Here is a 20,480-nt window from a genome sequence, read left to right as displayed (position 1 = left end):
CTTGGGGGCAGTCATGCATTTTCCCAAATGATCAGATGATTAGCTAAGTGCTAAATACTACCCTAATGTTACACTTTATATTTACATTTAAGTTTCCGGTTTTATTTGCTTGTTTGTTTATAGAAAATTCTAAGCACTAGCAGCTAATTCAGATCAATGTTCACATCTCATAACATCATAGACAATCCAAACACTAGACTTTTGTTAACCTTGATCAGAAACATTTGAAATAGTAACATAAAAATACCGTCGTTACCATCCAGCCCACAGCCTTTCTCAAGTTTTCAAGTAACTGTTTCATGGTGGATGAAGTAGAAAAGGCAATACAGGCAGGGTTAACAGAGGTTATGTAAGAATTACAAGCAGAAAAGGAGATAGCAAAGTAGTAGTTCTACACACTCTTTGAAGCAGATTCAGTTTGACTAATCACTTTTTATCAGTCTCTAATCTGTTCCCACTCTGACAAGAATGAGAAATACAGTCTAGCAGATTTTTAAAGTGCCTTTCAGTATAACTTTAAATAGTATGTTATGATAGATGGGTTCCAAATATCTCCTAGCTTGCAGGTCTTTTGCAATGAGATTTTGCTACTCCTCTCATCAGGAGGCAGAATCTCTTTCTCCTCCCCTTGAATCTGGCTGTCCTTATGACTTACTTTAACTAACAGAAAGTGACAGAAGTAACTATGTGTGGCTTCCAAGGGTAGGCTTTTGAAGACATTGTAGTTTCCGCTTTTCCACTTTTAGATGCTCTTTCTTAGATTGCTGTCTTAAGGCTGTGATGCTTTGAGGAAGCCCAAGCTAATCTCCAGCCGTCATGTACAGATGTGAAAGTTGGACCACAAAGAAGACTGAGGGCTAAAGAATTGATGCCTTTGAACTGTGCTGTTGGAGAAGACTCTTGAGAGTCACTTAGACAGCAAGGAGATCAAACCAGTCAATCTTAAAGGGAATCAACCCTGAATCCTCAATGGAAGGACTTATGCTGAAGCTGAAGCTCCAATACTTGGGCCACCTGATGCGAAGAGGTGACTTATTGGAAAAGACCCTAATGCTAGGAAAGATTGAGGGCAGGAGAAGGGGGCGACAGAGGATGGGATAGTTGAATGGCATCACTGACTCAATGGATATGAACTTGGGCAAACTCCAAGAGATAGTGAGGGAGAAGAAGGCCTGGCAGGCTGTAGTCCACGGGCTCGCAAAGAGTCAGACATGATTTAGCAACTGAACAACGACAAAGGTAACCTTGTGTAAATGCTATGTACAGGAAAGGCTGGATATCCCTGCTCCCAGCTGATCTACTAGCTAGAAGCAGCCACTAGTGACTGCAGGTGAGACAAGAGGGAGAATCATCTTATCAGTCCAAACAATCAAAGTTGTTGTTGGCAGGATTTGGTACCAAATATTGAGGTTTTTCAATATAATAGATAATTAGAACATACACTCTTACACTGTAGCTCACAGAGCAGTTTTGAAAAAGCATTTATAAAGCTAGCAACTTTAATAACTTTGCTGGTCATCTAGTCTAGGTTAATAACTTACATAGGGTACAGGCTTTTCCCATGTAACCAGGAAGACAGTCACAGTTTCCAGTTTCTTTGTTGCACTGACCTCCATTCTCACAGGGTCCACAGAAGAACTGGCATGCTGGTCCCCAGAGGCCATCAGGGCAGGCTTGTAAAATAAAACAAGAAAGAAAGAAAGGAGCTATTTATTACCACCTTGTAATAAATCTCAAGGTGGTCCCAGATTTCTGCTGTTGCCTAAATGAGTAGGAAAATGTGTGTGTGTGTGTGTGTGTGTGTGTGTGTGTGTGTATGTGTGTGTGTGTGTGTGACTGAGCTGCAAAGAAAGAAGCATTCAGAGTAGCTCCTAAGGATTTATCACACTTCCAAAATATTCCATGAAGAAATCAACTTGAGGCCATATCTTGTCACTTTGGAAACACACATACAGAGGCTGGCTTTTTGCTGAAAACGTGGTTTCTCAGACTGTAACAATGGAAGCAATTTTGATGTATATTTTTGGAGGCAGTTGCACAGAACATGATCTGAAATGAGATATAATTTATAAAGGGAGCTTGGAAGGTGGAGTGCTTGGGATTTGTTCCACCTGAACCCTCTTTTCCCAGTCTTTGCTTATTTTCTAAGCCAGAATAATCATTCCAGAGGTTTGTAATTTCTGTATTTTATAAGACTGTGCAATGTATAAGGGGGAGACAGAGAGACTTGTGCTGCTTTGTTGAATGTTCTTGAACTAGAAAAGGATGGCTGATACTGCAGGGACCACTGAGGGCTCAGTTAGAGGTTTCAGTCTCCATTGAAACCACTGGAATTTGAAACCTGGTGGAAAGCATGCTTTTAACACAGGGAAAACAGTGAGACTTTCTTAAACATGTGATAATTATAGAAAGTTACATAAAACCAAATTTGGCTATCAAGTATCTTCAAGTCTTGGGCAGAGCTTCTGAATAACAGAATTATTAATTATTTTAGGATGTTCATACCATTCTTGGCTTCTATTGATCACTTCTTCTGTGCCAAGCATTTTACATAAATTAGCTGACATTTTCATAAAAATCCCTATATGACATAGCAACTTTATCTCCACTTACATAAGAAACTAAGACTTGGAGAGGTTAAGTGACTTATTCTGGGTCACGGTTAATAAGTAGCAATGTCAGTATTGGAATCAGAACTGGCTTTTGAAATTGGTGCTCTCAGTCACTACACCCAACTTCTGTGATGATACTACTAGTACTCAGCACTTTTCATGTCAATTAACCAGCTCTTAGGGTTCCATCAGAGTTCAAAATTTCATCAATATGGAACTAGTCTAAGAAAAATCGGTCCTTTTAATGGTGACACAAAGGCTTAACAGGCCTCCTTAGAGAGACACAAGAGACTTGCTGGGCCAGAGTCCTCCATAGTCAAGTCTGTTTGCACCTGGGGTCCAAAATACCCCAGGCTACAAACTAATCAAAGCAAGGCAAAGACGCTGATTTTTTTTTCCTCTCTCTCTTTTTCGCTATTTCACAGATTAGTGTAGAAACCAGCTCTACTGCTCTTAAAAGTCATCAGTGATGGGCTAAATAAGGCCCGGTGCTGATTATGGAGAGCACTGTTCATTAGTGCCATTGAAACAATTTTAGTCTTTAATTAACCATTCATCTGCAATCTAGACACAGGTCTGGAGTCAAGATTTTTAAAGATACGCCTGGCTCTAGGAGCACTTGGGCTACTTCACTCTTTGAAAAAAGAGAAAGAAGAACAACAGGCCTGATTTTCATCATGAACAACATTTGGAGAGCTTTTCTTGCCTTCATTTTAGCTGCCAATCATGGTGATCCTGTTCACCCGCTCCAGTCTGAGTCATAATTTCATTTTGTGGTTAGACAAAAATATCAGAATTGGACAAAGTTATCTGATTAAAAAATAATATGTTTTCCTGAGACTATGGTGACCTCTCTATTTTGCTGATTTACATATACTTTCAACTCATTTTCCTTCACAGTGGGAATCTCAAAAGCATTTTCCAATATAGTATATTCAGCAGTTGCTTTGAGAAAATGTTATCAGAATAAATTAAATTTACCCAGGTGTGTATATATGATATTGTCTCCCATGTGTTGACTTCTAGGGTACAACTTCTTTAGTAGGGAAATGAATGAGGGGCTGACTCATAAAATCAGTTGAAGCAGAAGGAGGTTTAGGTATTGGAATGGGACCCACTCTTATACCATGTTCAATGCATTTGTATAATGTCAGCCTTCTGTTCCCTCGGGTTCTCTTCCTCATTACCTAGAAAGTCCCTCCAGCTGCATAAAAAGCCCTAATCTCTACAAAATCTTGTTTACGTACTCTAGTTCCACAACCAGGTCCACAGCCACAGGTCAACCCGGAAGACCCTTATTCCCTTTCAGTCAGCTTGGACAAACCCTGCAGACCCTGTGAAGATGATAATGTAACAGCAACGTGTAATATACAAGAGTCAAGGACAACCTTCCACCCCAGGCCCAGCCTCTGTAAGTGAACCCAATAGTATGACGGTTTCCATTCAAATCTATCATTGCCTCCTGATTTTAAACAAGGTTGTTTTGGGTCACTTCACAGGCAAAAAGTACACTTGCCATTAGTTGTGATAACCGTACTTATATGTTCAGACCTAATATGTGCTAAAAGGAAATAAACACTGTGATAATTTCCCTTAAATAAAATAGTAAGAACTGCTTAATTCATAATGTATAATATGAGAAAAAGAATAAAGAGAATAAAGAGAAAAAGAATAAAAATTATTGAATCATGTTTATATATTTATTTAAGAAAATATAGTAATTATTGAGCAACCTCTATATGCCCTGATTGTTTTAGTCGTCTGGAGATACTTTGGTAAAAAATAAATAAATAGCTACCCTTCCCTTGTTGGGACTCAGCTTCCAGTAGGAAGTGTGCAGGCAATAAACATTAGACATAATAATAATTAGAAAATATGGTATGTTAGATGATGGTAAGCACTTTGGAAAAATACAAAAGTTCAAGGAGACTTGCAGGTTGCAATTTTGAGTGGCATGGTACTGACAAGATTCACTAAAAAAGTAACACAATCCATTTTGAGAAAATGAGACAGCCACGCAGATGCCTTAGGAGAAGCATTCCCTGAGTCCACAATCCAGAGAGAGCTGTTACTAACATCTTGGAATACCTTTTTCCAAATTTTACATGCACCTACACATGCATGTATCTATACATGTTACTTATCATTGGAATTATGCTGCATACAAACTTTCGTATTTATAGATTTACAAAGAAATTATTCACAGAGATTTCAGAAAGGAGCACACTAATAATCATGTTTAAAATTTTCAAAATGCTTCTATGGTTTCCACTGCATTTGTTTGAGCTGTCCAGCTTTAGATGTAAAGAAGATGATTCTTTCACTCTGAAAGTTAGCAGCCCTTACTTGATTAACTCAGCTCAAAGAAGTGATTGGCCAGCTCTCATCTTCTTAGGATAAGATTCTCTGCAATGTGATCTTTCGTCCCTTGCTCAAGCCAGCAAGGGGACAGCTAACATCACAGGCTAAGAAGACAAGGTTAAATGGCTTTATTGCCCCCCTGTCTCAGTTTCCTCACCTGCAAATAGGGGATTGATAAAGTTTACTGATTTCCCAAGGACCTGGGTAGGGTGGAGTAACTAATTAATGATCGGAGGGTGCTAAACCAAAGCTGAGCATTGTTATTAGAGAAGAAAGAAAATTTATCATCCGATTGTACCTCTCTGGCATCTGTTGCCTTGGTAACCAGATTTGCAGGTGCAACTGCCATTTCTGGCACTGCATTCCAGGGTGTTCTCCTCCACGCACTGACATTCTGAAGAGCAGCCAGCTCTGTAGACCCCCTTGGGACAGTCTGCAAGCAGATTGAGGCAAAGCGGTCACCTGAAATCCATGCTTTGTTCCTTTTACATTGTGAGTGCACAGGCATGTAGTTCTGTGGGGCCTGATTATGGGAAAAACAAGGGGATCATCCTGGCTGCCAAAAAAATAGGGAAACAAATGTCTTTCAAATCAAGCAATTCATGTGCTTTTTGGCAACTGGATGTGAACAGTGAAGCCTGAACTACTTAAAAGGCTTTGGTGTTTCTGGGAGAGAAATTGCTTCTCAATGTGCTCCATTGGTGCCTGTAGTTTATATTCTCCAAAGGCTGCTGACGCCTGCCAGGCCCCATATCCATCCTTTCACAGCTTGGCAATGATAGATAGACAAGCATTGACGGGAAGGCTCGCCACTGTTTTCATTCCCTTTCATTATATGGTAATCTGCAATAATTCTACATCATGTAGATGACCCAAAACCTTCATCCTGACAGCACCATTATCTTGGCCACATCTTTGGCAAATGGTGCCTCCCTTTCCTTCATCATTTTCCCCGTGCTGTTGAGTTTTAGTTATGCTAGTCAGCACAGGAATTCTAATTTGAGAAAGTCCCACCTTTGCATTCAGGAAAACGTAAAATTATCTTAGTTATCTTTTTGAGGAGTTATAGTGCTTCAATTTCCTTTCCAAAATATAACTGACAATTTTTTTCTCCCACATTAGAGGAGTCTAAGGGACTCAAATAAAAGATCTTTCAAGTGCCCTCCAGGCTCAAATTATATTATATACCTGTATAGGCTTTGCTGTGGAAAATTGCTTGGTAAGAACAAAAAAAACCACTTGACTTTCTTGATAGATGGAAATTATGAGCATCTGCTAATTTGTGCTATTATTAGCAGAGGTAATCTGAAGTGGTGGTTACAATCCACTATGGAGGGTGGTCTTTGTCTCAGTTACCAGGGACAGAGTTACCCCCTAAAGCAGAACAGAATTATCAACAGGGCCCCTTTTCACTGTTAATAGTATCCTATTTGGATGATACTTCCTCATCCTTCCTGCATCTTCTAAGTGTTGAGTTTTTTCCTAGACTCCCCAACCCCTAGCAGCTTTCAGAGCTATTGTCTTCCTTGATGTGGACTTCTTGCCACTCTCCAGTGCTCATTTTCCTAGATTGGTTTCCAGGCCCTACTCTTTCTGGTTCAGCTTGCAGAACAGGGGTTCAGTGGACAACTCATACCATGGAATACTTAAATGTGACAATTGAGTATATTAAGAACATAGTACTGGGGAATGAAAAAAAGGAAAAAGTGGAAGAAGAAATTTTTTGTTGGCAATCTAGCATTTTCTCAGGGTTTGCCATGCATTGAAACATGTCCTCCAAAAATGCACATGTTTAAGTACTTCCTTCTAGTACCTCAGAATGTGACCACATTTGGAAATTATGTCTTTGCTGATATAATTAGTTAAGGTGAGGTCATATTTGAAATTGTGCTGCTGCTGACATAATTCATTAAGATGAGGTCATACTGAAGTGGGCTGGACTTATAGTCTGATATGACTCCTGTCCTTATCAATAGGAGAAATTTGGACAGGGGGCACTCACAGAGGGAGAATGCCATGAGAATACTGGAGTTCGGGACAGGAAGCTAGGGGAGAGAGGCCTGGTGCGGTTCCTCCCCTGGTGCCTGCAGAGGAATGTATGTGGCCCGCCAGCACCTTGATCCCAGACTTCCAGCCTCCAGAACTAGGAGGCAATACATTTCTGTCGTTTAAAACACTCAATTCGTGGTACTTCACTGTGACAGGACTAGAAAACTAACGTAGGATTGCAAATTCAAGCCTCTTAGGGCCAGGCAAATGGCATTAATAAATGAAGCCTCAAGTCTGAGCAGTAAGAGTCCTGAAGACCTGGAATGTGTATGTGTTTTCTAAAGAGGATCACATTCCAAATGCTAACCACCATTGCCACCACCACCATCTGCTTTTTAAATTTTTGAGCAGATGAGTTATGATTTTAATGTTTTTCACCAAAATATCTGATATTAGCTTATGAAAAATTAAAGAATTATTACTTTAAAATGTGGTGAATCCTCTTACCTTGGAACAATAACAGAAATTATGCTATCTTTGTTTCTAGGTTTGTTCTAGGAGGTATCCAATGCTTTGGGATACACCGTCAGCACCTGCATTGTTCTCATTTGCCCATGTCTTCTCCTCTTTGGTTCTCTGTTCCTTGTGCATACCTTTTCTCATGCTGTTGCTGTTCACTGCTATCATATCTGACTCTTTGTGACCTCATGGACTGTAGCATACCAGGCTCCTCTGTCCTCCACTATCTCCTGGAGTTTGCTCAAATTCATATCCATTGAGTCAGTGATGCTATTTAACCATCTCATCCTCTGCTGCCCTCTTCTCCTCCTGCCCTCAATCTTTCCCAGCATTAGGGTCTTTTCCAATGAGTCAGCTCTTCCCATTGGGTGGTCAAAATTTTGGAGCTTTGGACCTAGACTTGTTTTTCAATGAAGCCTTCACTGGCTCTCTTATTGGAGAATTCACTACTTGTTCTGTTTTTAAGGGGTATGCCTTTTCTAAAATAGATAAGGTCCATGGACATTCAACTAAAAATACAATGTAGGACTCTAAAAGGTCTCTGATATTTTACACAGGTCATGGTATTACTGAGGTTCACTCAGGAAGGATTTTCAAAGGTGTGACTATGGAATAGGTGGGAGAGTGAGGTGCAGACGGGTTTCAGGTTCACAAGGACTTGCACAGTTTCAAGGTGGGATGTTAAGGTGGGCACCCAGAGCTGTCCCAGTAGGAGAGAGCTTAGAAGTTACTGATGAGCTGAAACACTTCCTGGTGATTGTGTTTTCTTGCATCTTTGGCAGTATGTGATTGCTGGTCACAAATAAAAACTGAACAGCATGATTTAGACATTTTAGGGAATTTTCTTTTGCACTAGAACTCAGTGTATTGGATTTTTGATGTTTAATTTCCGTAAAGTGTGGAATGTCCACTTAAATGAACTATTAACATCTTCCTCTCAATAAGTAAGGTAAACACTAACTAGGAAAAAGACTTCAGAATATTTTTTTTTCACTCATCAAAATATAGATTCTATAATGTAAGGAGGCTAAATAAAGACTAAAACAAAAATTGTGATATGTATATAATATGACTGTATAAAATACACTATGCTTTTTACTTTCTTCCTTTGTCTGATGTAAATACAGAACAAAGATGTGCTGCTCACCATTTTGTTCCACAAGAGTTAAGTCCTAACCCATTGAAGCTGCTTATGAACAGTAAACTCTGAGAAATTCAGGATGAAAAACACGATGAGGCACTCTGTGCTTTGGAAAAACATGCCCTTAGATGGTTAGATGCATATCTTAGGAAGAATTTCAAAAAGCCAGATTCTTTTATCAACATGTTTATATATACATATATATATATACACACACACAGTCAGACATGACTTAGCAACTGAGCAACAACATACATTTTTTTAGTAGAGTCTTATTTTTTTTTTAATTACCTTAAAATATTTACAGAAGATGGATTTATATAACTTGGTGATAACACTAAAAATATACAGGGTATTTCATATTATTGCACTTCCTCCTTAATAATATATAAGGCATTTTACTTTACATAAATAAATAATAATGTATAATATCACACAACAGGTGTGGTACCAATTAAGTCAACCCTAAAATTAAATGAGATGAGTATGGGCAGCTAGTGTGCACATGTGCACTCAGCACTTGTCATGTCTGATTCTTTGTGACCCAATGGACTATAGTCCACCAGGTTCCTTTGTCCATGGGATTCTCCAGGCAAGAATACTGGAGTGGATTGCCATGCCCTCCTCCAGGGAATCTCCCCAACTCGGGGATGGAACTCGTGTCTCCTGCATCTCCTGCATTGCAGGTAGATTCTTTACCCACTGAGCCACCTGGCAAGCTCAAGGGAGGATACAAATATATGTAAATAAATTGGCTTCTCCCTTACTTCCTTGGAGCAGTTTCCTGGGAACTGAGTGGCTGTCTCCTGGGCTCTAGTCTTCAGCAAGACCTTGATTAAAACTTAAGTTCACAACTCTGATGCTGGATGTTTCTTTAAGTTGACATTAAATATTTTCAGTAATTTTCTGAGTTTTCTTGCTTCACACACAGAGAAAATTTAGTGCCTCAGACTTACTCAAATGACAAAACCTCCCATAGCGCCCTGGCTCGCACACACAGGCTCCATATACCCTGTGGCAATGGCCATTGTTGGCACAGTTACATTTCCTCTTGCAATTCTTCCCAAAGAATCCTTTTGGGCATCCTGGAGGGTAGAAAGACAAACAAAGTGAATATTTGCCCACATGCAAACCTCACTAGAGCTATTGTTACGTAAGATAAGGAGACTGCAAAAGGTAAGATGTTTCTAATCTGATTAATCAAGAGACTAAAGAGATCTTTTAAAAACTACCCCTATGATTTTATATCATTTGCCCCAAATTCTACAATGACTTGCCATTGCTGTCAGTAATGTAACTCCAAATGTAAGAAGAAATGAGCCCCTGCGCTGGCTGACCTTATGTTGCACTAGTATCTCCCTGACTTCGGCTCCATCAGCAGATCCCTCTCAGGCACCCCTAAATCACCCCATTCTTTCTCCCTTGTGAGTCGGGTCACACGTGGCCCCCTGAGTCTGCAGCGCTCTTCCTTCTCTCTTGCCTGGCTCGATGTTTCCTCATTTTGAACGCTTCTGCTTAAGGGTCACTTCTCTACAAGTCGTTCCTGCTCACACAGTCTGCATGGCCCTCATGGTTCAACCTCCAAGCACACGGCAAGATTTAACCTGAAATACCTACCAACATGTGTAACCTATATCTGCTTTGAACAAGACTATAAGTTCCATGAGGAAGGGCCAGGGTCTGTTTCATTTTTGTTTTCTTAACATATCATAAAGCCTGGCACAGTGTCTTGCAACACTTAATACATATATTTGAATAAATGAATAAAAATTGGTGGATAAATAACTAGGGTGTGAGCATGAGCCTTCCTGCACCTCTCAGAGAGCAAACTTGGTTTTTCTATCTCCCCAGTTCTACAATCTGTGAAATCTAATAAACTCTCCATGATTTCTGGCAATCCCTGAAGACTGACATCTTCATGACTCTCTGCTTTCAGCTCCTGGGACTGTACAAGCAGTTTCTTTTTGTGTGTTTTATCAGCCCATGTAGAAAATGTGGTTTCTTGATTGGTTTCTATGAAAAATCCACACACAGCACTCATTGGATGGGTATTTCGTAAGTTTTTCGTGCATCATTTCTCCTCTCTCTCTCCTCTCCTTTCTTTTTCTGGTTTTTATCTCACATCCTCCCTGATTTGTCCAAAGAGCTTCATTTTCTTCTTTCTTTTAGTATGCAGAGCAAATCAATTCACCCCAGCCCCTGTGTGCAAACCTGCACACACAAACTCAACGTTTTGCTCAGTGGATGAGACAAGGCTTTATCTGTATCAGGATTCATCCTGCTTGGATCACAGCTGGAGATTTAAGTACCACTTATTTTGTTCTGTTATGCATTTATCAGTCAAAGCAATTGTGTGCTCTTGTGTACACACACACACACACACACACACACACACACAGCCCTTTATGTCTTCAGAAAAGCCCACCTTGAAAAATACAGACTCAGCTTTTATTCTATTTCTTATTAGAAACCTCAAGAACTTAAAGAGTTGTCTCACAGGACCAGACATTCCTACCGTCTCCACAGGTTTTCCCATGAACCCCTGGGGGGCACTTGCATCGCCCAGTCAGAGGGTAACAGGTGCCTCCATTCTGACAATCACAGATGTCATCATACTCTCTCACACTGGTCTCTGGGGAATGAGCTATGAAGAAAACATGAAGGTGAATATGCAGTGTAATACTGTCATTGTGACACAAATAGAGAGGGGAAAAAGATTGTCTATTAGAATTGATTCTCGGTAATTAAAATCTCTGTAACTTGCAGACGCAGGAGTCATCTCTGGCCTGTTCATCATTCCTGGGGGAATTACTGGTACAGGTAGTTAAAATGATGCTGACCAGAGAACTGCTAACAAGGTTTACATGCAAAATTTACCTTGCTCCTTAAACTCTTACCCTCACATTTTTCAGAACTACATAAACATTTTTGTTGTATAGATGTCACTAACCCTAATGAGAAACAAATTGCATCTTCCATTTTGAAAAATAGGAAGAAAATGTAGGAAAGAAGAGCCATGTGTTTTTAACCAGAAATGAATGTAACTAAGACTATCTTGAGGATTCCAAGGTATTCTGCACCATCCAAGACTGACGAAGACAAGCAATTGTTTTCTTTGGTTTGCTGTTTTGGGGGGAAGTGCTTAGTATTCCATTAAAAATAAACACGGTGTGGAAAATGCCTATGATTTTAAGCTTGAGTAAGTACAGCTGTTGAGATCATTTCAGTAGCCATTTAAATTGACATTTTATCATCATTGGCTAAATACTATAAAACTACATTTTTATTACCTCCTCTATCCACCCCCCCTACACCATTCCAGATGCTAATATGGAAACTTGATTTCTAACTCACTTTTTTCTTTGCTTCCAAGCCTGTGGTTACTATGACAAGGAAAGGAACAGGAAAGGGGAAAAAAAGGAGTAATAAAGAAATAAACTGGCAACAGACATGGTTGAGACCTGCATTACTAATTTACATGTAGTAAGTCTTTGAATTTTTATAGCAACTAAAGACTACACATTTTAAATATATATACATCTGGAAAATGAAGCTAAGGAAGTTTAAGTAGCTTGCACAGTATCTGGGTTACAGCAAGGCATCTTCATCAGCACACCAACACCATCACTTGCTTCAGTTCAGTTCAGTTCAGTCACTCAGTCGTGTCCGACTCTGCGACCCCATGAATTGCAGCACACCAGGCCTCCCTGTCCATCACAAACTCCCGGATTTTACTCAAACACATGTCCATCGAGTCGGTGATGCCATCCAGCCATCTCATCCTCTGTCGTCCCCTTCTCCTCCTGCCCCCAATCCCTCCCAGCATCAGGGTCTTCTCTCCCACAAAAAGAATATGGTATCACAGAGTGTGTGCATGCATGTGAGTGTTCAGTCATGTCTGACTCTTTGCAACCCCAGGGCTAGGCTCCTCTCTCCAAGGAATTTTTCAGGCAAGAATACTGGAGTGGGTTGCCCTTTCTTAATCCAGGGGATCATGGATTTGCTAAATATTTCATTAACATCAAAGAGAGCATTTATCTAGAGAAGAAAACTTGAAACCAAACATGTCCCAAACCATAGCTGGATGATTTGGAAAAAGTCATGAATCTTCCCTTCCATGTAATACATAGTCCATTCATTTGTTATATGAAAATACTTTAGTCTTCTCTTTCTACTGGAGAGATCCCTCACAATAACAAAGAAGATTGTCAATGTGAAATCTCTTTAAAAGAAATGGAGTCCTAAAGTGTGCTGTTAAAATTAATATGTAGTAATTTTTCAGTTGTTTCCTTTGTAACTACTTGGAGAAATTCCTAAAACATCCGAGTAGACATTTTCATTATAGACCACTAAAGATACTGGGTTAGAAGATCTAACCAATGGGAAAACTAACTTTCCAGATCCCTGAAGAATTTTTTGTATGTCTCTTGCTACATAAGAAGAGCTGGTACTCTTAGAAATATTAGTGATGAATGATTGGTCATTTCCATTTTTATAGTTTACAGGGATTTTTAAGAAAATATCCTCACTTTCCCTTTTTGTTAAAGATTTAGTGATCATGATTTTTTTTCTTTCCAATTTGGATTGCTCTGTTTTAATTTTTATAGAAAAAAAATGAAAGAAGATATAAATTTCTGCTTTCAGGGCCAGACTACCCTTTATAGGACCATGTGAACACTTAAAGAATCTCAAGTTTTTCCAAAACCAAAGAAGGGGTTGTGTTATTTTCATTTTATCAGGAAGTTCATTTTCAACATTTGTATATTAATTTTGTGTCAGACATATTTTATTCTCATGGATTTGCAATAGATTTCTACTTTTATTTCTCATGCTAACATGTTATGGATCAAGGGTGTGGAAGACACATATTTACCAACAAAATTTACAATAAGGGGTATTAACATTTACTTCCTAATAGTCATGCAACAAGATTGATTTGTGTGTGTGTGCTTAGTCGCTCAGTGGTATCGACTCTTTTCAATCTTATAAACTGTATGTAGCCTGCCAGTCTCTGTCCGTGGGATTTCCCAGGCAAGAAAATTGGAGTGGGTTGCCATTCTTTTCTCCAGGGGATCTTCCCAACTCAGGAATCAAGTCTGTGTCTCCTGCAGTGGCAGGCAGATTCTTCACCACTGAGCCACCTGGGAAGTCCCAAATTTATTTGATCCATTTTATATAGTTGACTATACCAAGTGGCCGATCAGTATGGCTGGAGTCTCAATACAAAGCTTCATTCATTCATGCACTGGAGCCTCCAATTTGGAAACATGTAAATAAGCTCCCAAGCTAGCAAGGGAAATAGAAGAGGAGCATAGCTAACTTGAATCTGATGGACACAGACAGACAGACAAATAGACAAAGAGGAGAGAGAGAGGCTTTAAACCCACTAGAAATATAAATGGCTGTTAGACTAGGGTCATCAAATAAAGCTTCATGCCATAAATGGCAATGGACAAAGATGGCAGTTTAGCAAAAGGCACAAAGCTGAAAAGTAGAAAGCATTAAGTAGTGAGTAGTTTAGTTTGCTGGAAATAATAAGCTGGTCAGATCTGTGGATAAAAAGAGAGAAGGATTTATGAGGGCCTGAGAATAGATGGTTGTCAGTGACTAGATTAGAAGCGTAAGCTTTATGTATCAGGAAATGGGACACTTCTGAAGCTGTTTGGGCAGCAGGGAGACAAGATCAGAGTGATGCTTGAGGAAAGTCCTCAGCAGTCTAACTAGTAATTCTGGGGAAACCACTTCACTATGTTATAATCCAGGTTTTGCTTCTTTTATATTTCATAGTAGAAACAATATTTGTGCTCTTTCTTCCCATATTCAGGGGCTTCAAAAGAAAAATCTGCTCATACCATCTTCCAAGCCATTCACAAAGAAAACTCTTTTATTAAAAATTTATAAGAGAAATTTAAAAAGAGAAAAAGGAAATAAAGGTAGTCAATAAATTTGAGTTTTATTACGTGGCAGTTATAGCACCTGCAAATATACCTCCCTTTAAAATATAAAGGAAAACATTTATTGGAGGTATTATTGTACAAATCACTGACATTAACTCATGAGAGGCTTATATAAAAATCTTAAAATTGTCATTGCCTATACTTACGTAAGTTTTAAAGAAAAAGATAAGAAAACACAAACAAAAAGAGGCAACAGCCAAGCAGCTCCATTAACTATACTTCATAACACAAATCATTTTACTCTTTTTTTTCTTCACAGGGAGTAGCTTGCCAGGGCCTAATGATTTATTTAAATGGAGGGATTTTTACAGGCTGAGGATATTAGGATCCTTTATTAACTTTCATGTTCAACGGATAAACAAGAGATAGCACATCAAGTTTCCCAGGGAACACAAAATTTCCCATTTTAATCACATGTTCAGTTTGAAACCTCAGTGCTTCATAGACATTCTTTGTGCACAACGAATAAATTGGTTTCCCATCCATATCAACCATTAATCTTGTTAAAACATTTTGGGGAGAACACATGTAAAGAACTCATCACCAGTATTTCACCAGCAGTAAAAGGAGAATTCATCACCCTCCACCAATGCTCCAAAGTATTACTTACTTTCATTACAAAGAATGCCTCCCCAGCCATTGGGACAGGAACACCCACTCTTTCCTTCCTGGCATCGGCCTCCATTCATGCAGTCCTCACAGCTCAAACTGCAGTCCTGTCCAAAGGTGTGATCTAAACAAACTGGAATGAGACGCCGTTTTAGTGAACCCTACATGTACTATCTACATCACTGAAAATGGAGATGAAACCCTTTATTTACCCCAACAAATAAACATGCTCCTTGAGCACATTTTCTAAAGAGTACAGAAAAAAATAATAAAGCAAAGAGATACCTTTTAAAACAGACCTTGGAATGTAATCCCTAAAAAATACTTAGGATCTTTAAGAAAGTATAAAAAAAAAAAAAAAGAAAGAAAGAAAAGAAATTACCATTGATTTCTGAACACAGAAATAATGTTCCCGGCACTTTAGTGTGTGTGTGTGTGTGTGTGTGTGTGTGTGTGTGTGTGTGTGTGTTTTCTTCTAGGCTTTTTTATACAATTTTTTTTCTTTTTTTTCCAAGTAAGCCTTTTTACTGAGATTTAATATACAGGTAAAGAAATGCACAAAACTCAAATGTACCCTTCAGACTTTTCCCCCACATTGTCAACAACCCCATGTAAAAGCCTCCCAGATGAAGATAAAGATTATCACCAGCATCACAAAAAAATCAAAGGTGATTTGATGACTCTTAATCATTAGCCTTACAAATTAAGCACCATTGTGATTTATACTGCCATGGAATATTTCCCCTTATTTTTGAACTTTGTATGAATAGAATCGTAAGTATGCACTCTTTGATATCAAGATTCTTTCATTCAATATAATGTTTATGAAACTCGGTCATATTGTGGGTTCACTAGTTTTTAAGTTTTGCCCATTTCACAATGGGGTCTTTCAGATGTCCCAGTTGAAAGCCTGTCACGTTTAGCGAGGTTTCTCTACCTTGGCAGATTCTGAATTTCAGTCTGCCTCCTAGCACCACAAAACTGCTGGTAACTGTGGTTAGCTCCTCACCCTCTTAGCAGCTATCTGTAGATTTCCTGGCTTCTCTGTCTGCACTGCCCATGCGTTAGCAAATGGCTCAAGGCGAAATGTAGCACAGACTGTCCATCTCACTTGTCTGAATGTCTCTTCTCTCTAGACCTTGGCCCTCAAGTCCTAACTGCCCTGGTAGCCCTGAACTATTTCAGTTCAGATACAGAGTAGCCCAAGTATCAGAAGCTTGATTAAGAAACATTAAAGCACTTCTATCTTTATGTAGATGCAATTACTGATGTTATGTTTGACCATCACATATAAACAAATCTTCATTTTACTGGAAGCATTCTAAGGCAATCATTAAGCTTTGATGCTCTTAAAATACGAGGAATACAGGAAGAACAAAAAGAGCAGTTCTGTCTTACAAAGAAAAGAAAAAGCAGCAGCAGGCTGGCTGCAAACTGTTACTTTTGAAAGAAGTTATGCTAATTTATTTTGATCAGAAGTGATTTGATGCTTGAGTTCTGTTGAGTGGATATATAAGAAAAACTGTGCACATTTGTAAAGATATTTTTTCTTGGTCCATTTGAGCATATTGAACCATTGGTTCTCTGCATTTTAAAATTTAAAAAGGATCTAGATTTTCAGGCTATTTGAAGTAAATTTTAACTATACAAAAATGACTTCTAGTTGAGTTTAAACTGTTAGAATTAAAAGGCCCCAATTCTTGTCTCCACAATGCTAATTCAAATATATTTTTCAACTCCATTTCACTGTATCAAATTTCCATCACCCCGCACCACCTTGTCCATTCATATATACATAGCAACCCTTTATTGGCAAAAGGAAGAAAGATAACAGATGATGGATTTGATAGGGAGCTGTGAAGAAGTAATTTTGGTCCCATGTATCTTGTCAATATCACATTAAAACACTTTTATTTGGCATTAAATATTGATAACAAAATTGTCTATAAAAGAAATTCTGTGAATTATCTAAAAATAGAGGGAAGAGGTGATTATAATGAAACATGTTCATTTACCCACCAACACTGTGCAAATCAGTCAGTTCTCCTGGAATATCTTGTCTCTCCTCCTCATTGTCTTCATCTTCATGGGAGAGAGGCAGAGAGGTGGCCACATAAGGAAGCAGTTGAGGTGGGCTCTTGAATAGAAGACCCGGAAACCTCACAATGTCTAATTCTTCTTCTTCCTCTAGTTCATCATCTAAAGCTAAGACCACACAGAGAAATGCTTGGATTCCACATGCTGGTTAAAAGAAGGGAGAACTGAGCAAGGGTTGACGAGAGAAATGAGAAGAGTTTGAACTAGATAGCCAAGGCAGGGGGCAGCTGAAAGGTAAAAGTCTTTGAGAAGACCATTTCAAACAGTCTATTGTAAATGAAGGTGAGACACAGCAAGCACAGAGTGGAAACGGCCACAGGGAGAATAAAAGGGGAAAAGAAAAGATCTTAGTCTGTGAAGAGAGAAAGGGGAGGACAGGTTGATTTCAAGAATATATGGTCTCCGTGCTCCTGAAGAATAAGACAAGGGCTGAAGTCATTTAGAAGAGATTTGAAAGAATTCTTCACAGAGACTTACAGATGCAAGTTTTCCCATCGCTTCCAATTTGGTAGCCTTCCTCACAAGAACACTCATAGGTTCCAACAGAATTGATGCACAGTTGGTCACAGATGATACTGACATCCAGACACTCATCCACATCTAGGAAAATTCAAACAATGTCTGCTCTTCGGTGTGGAGATAAAATAGACATTATGAACTCATGGGCATATTTGTCACCTCTATTAACCAATGACAAAGTACTGCTACGCAGAACATGTGTGTGTCTGCGTGCGGTGTGCTCAGACGTGTCTGACTCTTTGCGACCCCACAGACTGTAGCCCTCCAGGCTCCTCTGTCCGTGGGATTTCCCAGGCAAGAATACTGGAGTGGGTTGCCATTTCCTACTCCAGGGGATCTCCCTGACCCCAAATTCTTCCTCAAGAATATCCTGCCAATTATTTTCCTTTTATTCATTTCCAAGTTTACCATCGTTTATCCATATGCATAGACAATGTCTTTCTGAGATCTCATTCATAAGATTTTGATGAAGAATTTCAAACTTACATAGTCTCAGGCTGTGTATCATTTAGCAGAATGTTCATTCACTCTTGAATTATTCAACATCTATGGCAAAGCATTTACTCAATGCATAATTTTGTACATGATTTGTGGAGAATTTTAGAGATGGAAGAATCCTAGGTTTAGATCTCATACAACTTACTGGTGTTAAATTCACCTCCAAGCCCAGGCTTTGGTCAATGTGTTCATGATTCTAAAAGGTCATTTAGGAAACTGAGTTTCTAGGCTGGCCTCAGATTGTAGACACCTTTTCCATTTGGATGTGTGTACCCAAGTATGTATATTCTCGCCATATAATCATCTCTTGGCTCACTCTGTTTAACAGCAGATGGTACATGAAATTCAATTTTTTTTTGGCCCTGTTAATTGGATGGGAGGCGTAAGTAGTAATATGTTCTACTGTGTTTAGAATATATAGATATCATAGTTGTATGTTCTTTGTTGTTATCGACACTGCAGGGCTGGGGAGTTTGGCATCTACGTGAAGAAACATACCTAGCATCCTCAACAGAATTTAAGAATTTGCTTCTTTAATCCAAGAAACACTATTTTCTCTGGGGCATTAAAGTCTTCTTATGGAATTTGACTGTTATTGAAATAGATAACAATATTCTCATCTTTGATTTCAAGAAAAATATGGTTCAAAATAATGGTAATAATGACCACAAATAAAAATTTAAAGATTATATATTTAGGGTAAACTTGGTAAAGTAATTTTTAGCAATGACTTATATGAGCCCTTCACAAAAATGTGAATTTACTAAGTTCAAACTCCTCTATGATAGGGGCCTTCCTGATGGCTCGGATGCTAAAAAATTTGCCTGCAATGCTGGAGACTTGGGTTCAATGCCAGGGTCACGAAGATTCCCTGGAGAAGGGAGTGGCAACCTACCCCAGTATTCCTGCCTGGAGAATTCCATGGACAGAGGAGCCTGGTGGGCTACATACATGGGGTTGCAAAGAGTCAGATACCACTGAGTGACTAACACTTTCACTTCACTTTCACTTTCATGATATTATAAAAATTTATCTGTCAGCTAGAAATCCTCTAAAAGGTAAGCAACAAATCAGTTAGAAAATTATAGAATAACTCATCTTGAAGCGTGCATTAGCTAGATTAACATCAGATATATAAAGGAATCTGATACTATGGCTCAAACTGGCAATCCTTTTGCTGCTCTTGTCTAATTAAAATGACTTTCAATAATCAACTCAGTTTCCAGTCAAGATTACCAAAAGCAACTCCTATAGCATTATGCTATGGCTTGCTGGAATCTTTCACTTGCCTATGTGTATTAAGTTAGGTAAAAGGGATTATGAACCAATGAATATAATAATAATAATAATAGCTACTTTTAGCTGAGTGATTTCTTGATGTCAATCACAGTAGCAGGCCCTTTACATTGATTAGGCTTCTTAATTTATCCAGTAACCCCATAACTGTCTTCACTTTACTGATGAGGATTTGAGGCTCAGAGCACTTAGTGTCACCAAAGTTCATACAATAGTATGTGGCTGGACCACAGAGATCCAAGTTTCTTTAAGGTGAAAGCCTTTCTCACCCTAACCCTCTGCCTCAGATATTCCTCCATTGATTGCCCCATCACATCACGGATTTCATGTTAGAGCTCAGGAATTTACCATCACATCCACAACCATCAGAACTGATCTGAAAGCCTTCCCGACAACTGCATTCATAGCCTCCTGAATAGTTGATACAGAACTGGGCACAGCAGGCTTCTCCAGTGTCACACTCATCAAGGTCTAAAGGGGCGAAAGGATATTTTTGTTATTTAAGAGATAGGAATTTAATTCACCTATAGAGATGCTGATAAGCTCCACTTCTAAATTAAAACCATTTTACTAATTATTTTCTATTTCTCAGGCTACAGACACTGAATAAATGATAACACAAAAAGAATGAGGCTTGCATTTGGATCAATGTTTCTGACATGCTTCTCCTATGCCTAGCATTTATTTGAAAAGCATGTAAATAATCTCCAAATGCATTTAAAAGCACAGGGAAAGAGCTCTCTGCTATTTTTCCTGTTTAAACAGCAATCTGGCTGAATACACACAGAACCTGAAGAACAACAATTAAAAAAAAAAAAACAGCTTGAGAAGCAGAGCTAAAATATTCCATTGAGTGAATAATGGCTACAAAAAGGAGGCAGT

At 38.9% G+C, this 20,480-nt stretch overlaps 1 protein-coding gene across 1 annotated transcript in view; it reads right to left on the bottom strand.

Annotated features, from left to right (window-relative positions):
- LOC122675629 (EGF-like and EMI domain-containing protein 1) overlaps positions 1–20,480 on the bottom strand; it is a 638,499-nt gene that overhangs the window by 86,410 nt on the left and 531,609 nt on the right. Inside the window, exons 10-17 of the mRNA XM_043874600.1 lie at positions 19,947–20,069; positions 17,763–17,885; positions 17,208–17,393; positions 15,190–15,321; positions 11,138–11,266; positions 9,579–9,707; positions 5,272–5,406; positions 1,542–1,673 (exon numbers count right to left, since the gene is read on the bottom strand). Coding sequence (XP_043730535.1) covers positions 1,542–1,673; positions 5,272–5,406; positions 9,579–9,707; positions 11,138–11,266; positions 15,190–15,321; positions 17,208–17,393; positions 17,763–17,885; positions 19,947–20,069 — 1,089 coding nt within the window. The remainder of the gene's footprint in view (positions 1–1,541; positions 1,674–5,271; positions 5,407–9,578; positions 9,708–11,137; positions 11,267–15,189; positions 15,322–17,207; positions 17,394–17,762; positions 17,886–19,946; positions 20,070–20,480) is intronic.

Source organism: Cervus elaphus, chromosome 19 (assembly GCF_910594005.1).
Source record: "Cervus elaphus chromosome 19, mCerEla1.1, whole genome shotgun sequence".
NCBI lineage: Eukaryota > Metazoa > Chordata > Mammalia > Artiodactyla > Cervidae > Cervus > Cervus elaphus.
The sequence above is the reverse complement of the archived record's forward strand: the minus strand, read 5'-3'. Positions and strand labels throughout refer to the sequence as shown.